Source organism: Rhopalosiphum maidis, chromosome 1 (genome assembly GCF_003676215.2).
Source record: "Rhopalosiphum maidis isolate BTI-1 chromosome 1, ASM367621v3, whole genome shotgun sequence".
Taxonomy (NCBI): domain Eukaryota; kingdom Metazoa; phylum Arthropoda; class Insecta; order Hemiptera; family Aphididae; genus Rhopalosiphum; species Rhopalosiphum maidis.
In genome coordinates this window covers 90,409,356-90,421,052 of record NC_040877.1, presented here as the reverse complement: position 1 = coordinate 90,421,052, position 11,697 = coordinate 90,409,356, and the positions used below count along the sequence as shown (strand labels likewise).

General features: G+C 25.2%; 1 protein-coding gene across 2 annotated transcripts; it reads right to left on the bottom strand.

Annotated features, from left to right (window-relative positions):
• Positions 1 to 2,388: 2,388 nt before the first annotated feature.
• LOC113551386 (bumetanide-sensitive sodium-(potassium)-chloride cotransporter-like) lies at positions 2,389 to 11,697 on the bottom strand. 2 transcript variants are annotated; one of them, XM_026953606.1, is made up of 18 exons: positions 11,592 to 11,697; positions 10,751 to 11,012; positions 9,077 to 9,190; positions 8,940 to 9,009; positions 8,767 to 8,881; positions 8,553 to 8,692; positions 8,303 to 8,497; positions 7,983 to 8,214; positions 6,578 to 6,699; positions 6,067 to 6,202; positions 5,777 to 5,988; positions 5,472 to 5,710; positions 5,222 to 5,389; positions 4,513 to 4,616; positions 4,289 to 4,403; positions 3,117 to 3,241; positions 2,762 to 2,867; positions 2,574 to 2,703 (listed from the first exon to the last, which is right to left on the bottom strand). In XM_026953606.1, exons 2-18 carry the CDS (start codon positions 10,939 to 10,941, stop codon positions 2,574 to 2,576), a joined length of 2,514 nt encoding a protein of 837 aa, XP_026809407.1. In that variant the 5' UTR covers positions 10,942 to 11,012; positions 11,592 to 11,697. The 2 variants fall into 2 exon arrangements, with proteins under 2 accessions (XP_026809406.1, XP_026809407.1); XM_026953605.1 differs by having other exon boundaries at positions 2,389 to 2,703; positions 8,940 to 9,190; positions 11,592 to 11,642.

Genomic DNA, 11,697 nt, shown 5'->3' with positions numbered 1-11,697 from the left:
TATAAAGAGGAGACACTGCAGGTATTGTAGGAAGGAAAAGCGCTTGTCTATTGAACTAGTAGTCGTGGAACATACAATTATTGCACATGCGGTCTAAACTTGGCATATCGGACGTGTATATATAGATCGCGTGCGGAACGTACACAATACCTACACAAGTCTGCACGACTGCACAGTAAGTGTATTATTACGTTATTATTATACGCATTTCTGTACAGTATGGACACCATGAAATATGTATACACATTACACGTTTTAAGAGCGATATACGAAGTCAGCGTGCGCAAGAGTGAGAATGACGAGGTTGAGTGCTGGTCATAGGAGAGCGACAATGACAGTGACAAGTTATTGGGATGAGGGGGGTACTAAGTGTATGGACCACAATGGGGGTCACCGCGCGAGACGTCTGAAGAGCCACGGGCCACAGAACATAATAATAATAATATGGTTTACGCGACGGTGAGTAATGTTGTTTACTGTTTTCTCACGATGGTTAACGGCGCAAGGTCAACAGGATGTTTATTTTTAGAACAATCTCATTTTTGCTCTCTACACTTATACCGCCCGTCCGCGTCGTAACGGATAATGTTGATATGATGACGATGATGGTATGCCCGAACGTACCCGTTTGAACGTTTCAACGAACACATTATAATATTTTATAAAAATAATGGTTAATAATTAATATTAAGTATTTATTTGTATTGTATAATACACCTGTTATCCATACGACCATACATATCCACGGGGAATGGGATCTGATTCATTTTGGTTATCAAGAATTACCACAATCACCGATGTAGCCATGTAGGTACCTAGTGATAATGCGGTGATAATAACTGACGATTTTTAAGAGTTATTTAAATTAATGTTTATTCTGTTGGGATAATTATTAAAAATAATAATAATATTTTGATAATAATAATATTAAACACGTATAAAAGATATATTTTAAAACGCTGCTAAACAGGTGCTTCCATCTACTGTTGGGAATGAGCTTTTGTGTTTATAATTATAGTCCAGCAAAGTGCGCCGTATAATACGCATCAGAGAAAATCAACAATAATTTAAATAGATTGTCTATTATCTATTTATTTCAACGTTATGGTATTTTACTCAGGAGTGCTATATTATTGATTAAAAACTAGGAAGTATTAATTTTTCTTAAAGTTTTTTAATTTATAACATTTTAAAATAGATTCATTACGGTTACCACCGTTGCATTTTTAATACGAATTATGCAGCAAAACGGAAACCGTTTGATTATTACTGAATGTCACATTTGATACGAAGGCATTTTATATATTTTGGTCAGATTTGTGTCCGAAATCAATTTTTGTAGTCAATACTTTTATATAATATTATAATAGTTCATTTTCAATTAAATTATCATTGAAAATCATAATTAAGTAGGTACCTACCTATCTACGTTTGAATATTAAAAAAAAAATATGTATAACATACGACATAATTACCAAACTCTATTCTCTTAAAAAACAACATTCATCACCTGAAACACTTAAAAGACATTTGAGAAAAATACCAGAATGTACATAGTACATTTATGTGGATGCATCCAATAAGAGGTGTTGAGATTATGGGAATTTGAAATAACTTCCAAATTAATAAATCACTAATAAGAGTTCTGTATTTTTCTTTTTATACTTAACAGATAAGAACGTGTAGCCGTATAGGAGAGGAGTACGTTGTTCTTTTTTGTGGTATCTCATAAGTTATAATTATTATTTTATTACAGTCCAACAGATGAGGCTATCATTACTTTTAAACGTCATCATAATCAAAGCATGGTAAAGCACTTATTGGATCTTCGTAGCTTATCAACATTACACGTCATGGTCAAACTGTTAAAATGTGATGTAACTACTATCTAGTCGATACTATTTACCATAATTTAAGATATACAACTAGGTAAGATTTAAGATATAAGTATATTATCTTAAATCGTGCTATCTACGAATGCGAACTCTGATAATTATTAATAATTAAAGACCAGAGGCGTAATTAAACTTGGTTTATATCTTAATAAAATAAGTAATAATAAAAACAATTTATATTACATATTGTTGTGTTAAGATAATTATATTAGTGCACAAAATGAGAGTCTATAAATTACAATACATATTTAGTATTAAAACGTACGATTATAAGATAAATATATTTAACGGTATGTCTCAATTATACTTGCAATAGTTGTAATATTAAAGAACACAAATAAGTGTTGCTATGCTAATAATAATAATAATAATAATAATAATGTTGAAAATTATTATTATAATTATAATTATTTTTTTAAATTATGATTATTATTATTATTAATTTTTTGCCGAGCTTCGGCGAATTGAGCCGACGAGCCACGAGTAGGGCGTAACCACAGCGTGGCGACGCGTCGCCCCGCAACAGTCAGTCTCACTACCGTACCGCTCCATTAGATGTTTCACATCAAAAATAAATAATAAATAACTATCTACATAAATATGAAAAGAAATTGAAGAGTACGTGATTGTAGATAAACTAATATAAAATAAAATGTATGCATTATATATATTTATGGCTTAAGCATTGACGGTAATAACTGATTCTGTGCTTCCATTGATGATAATACACGGTGGTAACCCTCTAGAAATCGTTTCTATCCAACACATGAATAATATATTGATTTCCTCATTATTTTTTGGAGTCGTTCTGTAATTATTTTTTTTTTAAATCAATCTTATAAAAAAATTAATTTTACCATACTTACAAGATGATAAGATCAGAATTAAACGAATGCAATTCAATTAAATCTCTTAAAAATAACGTTTCGGAAATATACTCTTTTTGTAAATTGTACTCATCAAATTGATTCTCTTGAAAATAAATTAAAGTTATAATAATAAGTTTTTATTGATTTTTGGATAGTTGATTATTTAATTACATAACACCGAAAAGATAAAAAATAATGATTTATTAGTTAAAATATATGCAATATATACTAATTTTTTTTTATGTTATTTATAAATATATGGGTCGTGGATAAAGAGTTTTGTAGCAATGTTACATATGTATATACAATAGAATTAGTAGATAATTGAACGTATAACTTAATTGTATGTTACCTTTGGAAGATGCGCGTTCAAATAAAGAATTAAAATATGTCATTGTGGTAGGATCAGTGGTGTTTGATAAAATTATATCCAAGTAGTCGAAATCAATACGATATAATGATAGCAATTGTTTTAATCTGAAAAATATATGTTCATATATTATTTTTTTTTGTCTTTATATTTATCTAGAGTATTGTATAAATTAAAAATATTCTATCATATCACCACAATTTCATGTTGAATATAATATCATTATTTTTTAGATTTTTTAGGTAGGTATGTAGTGAATAATTTTCCAACAGCTTGCATTGTTATTACTTGGAAAGAAAATATATTAAATTAGAATATTAAAAAAAAAATTCTACGTTAAGTTTAGATTTATACTAGTTATTAAAACTTACATAATATGATAATATCGCTACGATCCCTATTAGTTTAGCCCACTAGTGAAAAACTATTTTGGTTTCTACAAACTTTTGAAATTACTTCCTATTCCAGGTTTATTAAACTTTTAGACTTGCACACACATTAGATATCTCAAAAAAATGTTTGTAGTTACATTTTATGATACATAAATGTAAAATAAATGCAGAAAACGGAAATCATTTTCTAATATTATATTTTGATCTTGAGTCTTGGTTACAACCTTATTCTAGAAAATGTTCCCTAAAATATAATAAAAGTAGTGCAAAGATTTGAATTCTAGACGAAGAAGATATTATGTAAGTACGTCTTATTTAATTACTTATTCTAAGAAAAAAATTAATCTACATATAAGTCAGTTTATAAAATAACACTTCCAGAAATAACATACTACTATACTAGATACTGATACTAGAGGAGAGAACCATTTTTCAATTTTATAGAAATACATTTTCATGGAGGGTAACATATTTTTGAGAGGACGGATCGCCTATTTATCCTCCCCCCGTGTACACAAAATTGTGGTTTATTATAAATATTTAATTTACTGATTGTACATAAATAAAAAAAAAATGAACTAAAAACTAAAATATATAATAAGTACATAGTTAGTTACTATAAAAACAATTTATCTCTATTTTACCTGGAGCATACATAATATATATAAATACATACTATTATTACTTATTTAATATTTCTAATTTAATAATTTTTTTATTAAACTAAAAATAAAAAATACAAATGATAATTATAGTTTTTACTTGTTTTTTTCTTCAAACAAACATTCAACTTTGTTAGTTACACCAAATATTCGAAATTTACAATTTTTCCACGTAATACTATGTTTTAATATATATGAAATGATTAACGATAAACCTAAATTAAAATTAAAAACAGTTTTATTATAACCAATAAATAGTAAGCTTAATAGTATAGCTAAGCTTTCTAAGATAATTTACTTTAAATATAAGTAATCTTATCTAACCTCCATCACTGTACAACCACCACACATCGACTGTCCCATGATTTGGTTTCTTTTTTTCGAATGAAAATTCCTTGATCTTTATTTTCACAAAGCAATCTGCTACCCTACAATTATTTTCTAAATTATATACTAATCATAAGTTAGGAAAGCCAATCATTGTGTGAATGTGTTAAATAACCGTCTTTAAAATGTATTTATAGTATTAAACTATAGTTTTATAAACAATTAAAAAATATATATGTTTAATTTATTATAGTAGCTAGGTGTATAGGTAATGAAATATATTTATTTTTTATTTTTAAGAGTAAAAAACTAAATTAATTAAATCATTTTTTAATAATTTACAGGATATTTTTAAAATTCTCAATGTAAGCATTAATATTTTGGTATTTTTTATAAAATATCTTAGGATAAATTTTTATTAATTTTTTTCGAAAACAAACACTATAGATCCATTTTGTTTATTTAATCCATTTCATATTAATTTAAATTTTTACCATAGGTATTTTCTGTTTTTTGAGTTATAAATTTTAATAGTAAATAAATTGTAAATATTGATGTTGGTAACCACGGGAACGCGAACGTATCGATTGAATGGTCAGACATACAAACAGGCTTATAAGGGATATAAAGTGTTTCTATATTTATAATTAAAAACATTAATAACTAATACAATATTAAAATAAATAATAACATAAATTATTTATACTTTTGTTGATTTCGAATACTCGTATTTTGAGTTGATTGCGTTTTGTATAGAATTTCTTCCTTTTTGCTTAAGTGCTTAAAATCTTGGACAAATAAATTTTGATCTTCAAAACTTTCAGTTGATGATATACGAATCATGATTGTTGACATTCCATTTATATTTGCCACACTAATACGAAAATATTAATTATAACATTATATTATACATAGCCTTAATTAAGTTAATATGGAATATTTAAAATTATATCTACTTAAAAATATTTAAATAAGTTTGAAGATCTTGATACGGGCAATTTAGCCAATCAGATTTGTATCCAACCATTACTATATTTGGTTTAAACTGTCCATGTCCACAGCTATATACCATATGAGTTGCTAAATCCAATCCAATGTTATCAATGACAACATATAAGGATTTGATTCCAGAATTTCTTAACCATTGAATTCCTTTGTCAAGGCGTATTTTCTTTTGTCTTTTTGTAAGTGACATCTTTTTAAAAATATATCCATCATTTTAATATTTATATGAAACTAATATATATTTTTTATAGCCAACCTTTTCAATATTGACACACAGTTGTATACCATAATTCTTAGTAATCAAATGAGCTAGAGAAACTAATTTTTTTCTCGACTCAGGGTTTCCAGAAAATACAATTAAATTAGGTAAATAGTTTTTAACATGATATTGAATAGTATTGGACTTGTACACAGTTTTTATAAATGTTTTTATGTGTCGTGTTTGCTTAGAAGATCCCCAATTTATCACTTTATTTAAATATAATTTTTAATAATACAAAATTCGGTTAGTTCATTAGTTTGGCAAATACAAGCAATTTAACATACCTTCTTTTTTTCTAGCAGCAATTCTATATAAAACACATATAGCACAACCAACAATTGCAGACATTTTTTTATCGATGAATATCATTATTATAATGCAGATAATAGCTGCAGCAAGACTTAACCATTTGTTATAAAACTAAAATCATAATTAAAATTAATTAATATTTTATTGTTATAAAATATAATAGTATATAGTTGGTTACTCGTATATACAGAATTTATAACCCCCCATCCTAGAAATTTTTTTGTGTATGTTCCTGAATTTAACTACTGTTGTTATTAAATCCAATCTCGCCAATTACTACTCCATATAATACTCAATTATTTCATAATCGATTGTCAATAATAAACACTATGTAATATTTTTATTTACTTATTTTTCTATCCTGTTTATTCTATATAAATATAATTATAATCTGTAATTACTGAGCTAAATTAATTTTTTATAAAATTCTTATACAAATACATATTATATACTCGTGTATATATATATTGTCATATTGACGAGTACCTTGTATGTCGGCCTCCAACCCAAAGGATTAAAATATGCAATATGAAATGTACATAAATTTAACATAGCATATGCAGATAAGTAAATAGTTGAGATCAATGAGGCAATATCATTTAATTCACCTGAAAAATACATATTAAATAATTTTAAATGATTTCGAAAAAAAAAATTGAATTAACGTTGATTTTATTTAGTTTTATTAATTCAAATACATTTTATTATTTTTATTTTTGTTAAGTTAAGAAAATAAAATTAAATTCACTATATAATTTTATTGTAATTTATTTTTTATTGTATAGTATATTGTAAATTAAAATGATATACTATAATACAATATATTATAAATAAGTAGAATATACTTAATAAATATGATTATACAGTATACTTGAAATAACTAATAATGAATCTAATCAAACTTAACGTTTCCATTAATGTTGTATTTCAGTACATAAAGTGATTGACCACATTGTGGAAATAATTACACGATGTGAAATTGGAGTGACCATTTTATGAAAAAGTTACCATTTCGTGAAATATTTTCGAATTTCACGAAGTGTAAAAAATCTGTTCCATTTCACGAAATGGTCATCTTTTCATGAAAAGATCGATATCACAATGTGGCTACGACATATATAACCTATTGTCCTATTATAAATAAACGATCAAAAACATCGAACCATATTAAATCATGTGTAATATAGTATAATATAATTTTACAAAAAAACTAAACATTGTTATTCAAACATTGAGTATTAATTTATAAAGCTTTAATAAATAAAGATAAATTTAAAGGTTTACAATATACTAGACTTGTTATAAGAGTAATTTACGTTGGTAATGATGCAAATTGCAATTTGTAATGTAGTTATCACATTATAATACATTATGTAGGTAATATATAAAGAGCATTTAATTAACTAAGTACCTCTACCTATTATCTAGCTAACTATCTTGTAATTATCAAAGTATATATTTTTTTAAATAATGTATTTAATAGTATTATATAAAATGTAACAGAGTCACAAAGGTATAATATGTTATATACCGTAAAAAACAAGAACGTGACTCCGGTTCTAGATTGTAATGTAATATACGAGTATATTATGGTATTCAATCTAAGTCATAAATCCGTATAACAAAAATGATTTTTTCTAGAAATGATAAAAAATGTTTATACTTTTTAAGTATTTATTAGGCATAATAATTATGGCATTATTGTAACAAGTTTCACTATTTATTACTTATTAGTCAATACTTTGGTAGAAATGTAGGTTCTTTATTTGATAAAATATTAGTTTCTCTTGTAATTTAACTAATAATCATTAATAATCACTAAAAATTAAAACCATCAAATCATCTTGAATAAAATGTTGTAAAGTATAAATGTAAACTATCGTTTTATTACCTATGATAAGTAATACCGATGACACAACCATGGCAAAAACATGTGCACGATAGGGTTCTTTACTTTTTCCATAGCCTTTTGCTAAATATTTAAGATATGGATAAATATCATCTTGTCCCAGTCTTTGCAACAACTTTGGAACGGATATTAAAGCAGTTAAAGCAGTACTAATAGTAGCTCCAAAACAACCGAAATATATAGTTATTGGCCACAGCGAAATTGTCTGCATTAACTAAAAAACATTAAAAAATAAATGTTAATTTACATGCATAACAGATATGCACCTTATTAGTTATATTAATAAATAATAATTAACTAACATTGTCGTCTTTGTATAATCCTTTAGTGCAATTTCTAAAAGAACAATTTAAATAAAATTCATCTTGAAGTTCGTTTTCATAACCACTTGCTTCTCTTAATTGGACCGATCCAGGTACTACTATTAATACAATGTACGAAGTTATAGTAATTAAAATCGATAATAATGTTCCTTTTGGTATTGAAGCACTAGGATCCTAAACAAATATTGAGTATATATTATATATATCGGATTAATACTGTCTTGTGTACTTTTAAATCTCCCGATATATTTGCCCCAGCTTGTATACCAGTTACGGATGGAAAAAAAACTGAGAAAATTGTAAAAAAAGATTGTTGAATGTTATTTTCAATCCTATAGTCTGGATACCAGTTTTCTTTGAAGGTTTTCACTGAAATGTAATGTGAACTCATTTAAATTGTGATTAACAATTAAATATTAATAAATAGTAATGAAATATATTACTGCTAAATCCAGTGAAGCCTGATGCTTTTGCCGCATTACTTTTTGGTCCATTATATGAGCCAATAATTACATTAAAAATACCGACAATTATCGCTATAAGAAGAGCATTTTGTACCTGAAATAAAAAAATTTTATAAAGATTTTGATGATGTATAAAATATTTGTATATATACTTCAGCTTCTCTATCCATGCCGATACAACAAAGTATACTCATTATTATTATAGAGACTACTCCTAATGCTCTGAAATTTAAATTTGAATCTATAATGCGTATATCATTTTGTTGTAGTAATGATCGTAAAGATATACAAAATCCAATAGTGTTCATTGCCGCAGAAATTGTGTTGGCAAATGCTAATAGGATACCAATTGACGCTCCAAATTCCGGACCAATTGATCGGGAAATAATGAAATAAAGACCCCCTATAGATAAATGAAATAATAATAAATAAATCATTAAGTCCAACTTAAATATAATATATTTTTATTAAAAAAAAGACAAAGATGATGGGCGAAAAGCAAATATTGTGCCTATGTATTTTCAATATTTTTAAATTTACATCAACTATAAACAACATTAAGTTCAATTTTAAGCTTTTTGATACTAAAAAAAATGAGAAACTGAAAAATTAAGATTCTAAAATAATTGGTGAACATTATTGTTTTTTCAACAATGTGTTATTTCGTACTTATAATTCTGAATGTGTAGTTGTATAGTAATTATGAATTATATTAATATTTTTCGATTATGACAGCAATTCTTGAGTGTATCCAAAAAACGTGGAAATAGTTATACGTTAACATAAAGAATCTGTTTTAAACTAACACCGGTAAAAATTCAAAATATGTTTTTTATATTTTTTGGTGGGTTTTAGATGTGTTTCATAGTCAAACAATGGGAAAAAAATCTGTAGATCTACATTTCGTTAAAATACGATATTAATAATATTTTCATTTATTTATTTTTAATTGTTTATTAATCACCTTAATAGTTATCTTCTTTCCAAGTCTAACACATATAATGTTAAAAAATGTTAGGGCTTTTTTTCGTATAATTTTTTAATATACTCTATCTTGTCAATATTATCAAGCCTGAGAAAATTTGTTCTAACTAGCTAAAGTAAGAATAGTACTTAAATTTATTATTACTAAATTTAAGTTATTTAAAAAGTGTAGACATGTAGTAACTTAGATTATTATAATTAATTTAACCGATTAAAATACCAACAAATTTATCTAAAAATGAAAAACAAATTATTATTACTAAAATAGGTTATATATAAAAAGAACAAATGTTATAAACATTTTTTTATATAATTATTCATTAGTTTAGTTATTATTTATTTTAACAAAAGAAAATATATTGCACTTTAATTGTAGAGTTTTTAATGTTTGACAAAAAAAGTTGTATATAAAAATAAATTTGAATTTATTTTCTTAGATTATTAAAAATACTTAATTAAATTTTTTAACAAATACATGGAAAATATAATTTACTAAGTAACTTCTTACTTCTTAATGAACAGTGTAACTAGTTAAGTTAGAATTTACCAACAAAAGTAAACTTTAAACTTCCTAATTAGTTGGTGCTAATCTATTAGTGTATCGTATAGCAATATACGGTATATACCCGAGACCTATTTCCATGCATATATTTTGAATATTTTTTAAAAATTTACCAGCGCCATTAAAATGTTTTAAAACTTTTTTTGAATATTTTGGGAATATTATCATTACTAAATACCCACTATCTCCGGTGCATCTAAATAATCATAATAATTCGACATCTGAAAATTCTGTCTGCATTTTTTTAAAGTAAACAAGTATAAAAAGTATATTTAATTATAAATAGAATATATTATGATTGATCATTATATATTATTGTTGTTGAATAAATTGAGTTTTATAAAATAATATAATATGTATAATTATTATTATGTAATTTTAACTATATATTTTTTTTATTATTAAATAAAATAATACCTCCTTTTATTTTTCCATTTGTACTTATCGCAGACAGTGAAAAAGTGGTGATTAGAATAATAACCAGTGCAATAAGAATAATAATAATTGAATGAAATATTCCAGCTTGTCCTAAAATCCACGGCATCCGCAAGAAAAGCATCACACCCCAGATGCTGAGTAGACATGGAACCAGCACGCCTTTGACCCATCCTAGTTTTATTCCTGGGCTTACTTCTACTTTGTTTTCTTCTTCGTGGTATAATTTATTGAATGATTGAATCTTTAAGTATAATAAGATCTATTATTGTACAAATAAGCTTAAAAATAAATATAATAAATCGATATGACTTTTACATTTTTTTATGATAAGTGCCTAAGTTTTTTTCATATTTTGAAAAAAAGTTTTATTAAGTTATTAATTTAGGTACAAATACTAAAAGTGTATCTAGTAACTATATTTAGTTTACTAACATATAATAATTTTGAATTTAAATAAAAATAGTAAAATATTATAGGTACATTATTTAATTAATTTTATTAAAAAAAAAATAATGTATAAAATATAAATAGTAGTCGCTTTTTAATAATATTAAAAACCCAAAAAGATCACTGTGATAAAAATCGCATTTATAGTAAAAATTATAATTGAATAAGTACTTAATTTAAATCACAAATAGTACAAAAAGAGTTTTAAAAAAAATTGACTGGAGATAGATTATATATCTTAATTTCAATAAAATTACTCATAATGAGCATAGCTAGGGAAACTTTTTATGTGTTATAATTTGTAATTTATAGTGCACAACTATTACAAACGATAAAATTAAATAAATATAATAAAGTTTTTTAATACATGTACCTGATCAATCCACGGACGATTGTTACTTTTAATTTCTTCGTGTTCTGACATGTTTTCAAGCTTTCAAAATTATAACTGTTACATTAAAAAAAAATGGAGCTTTATA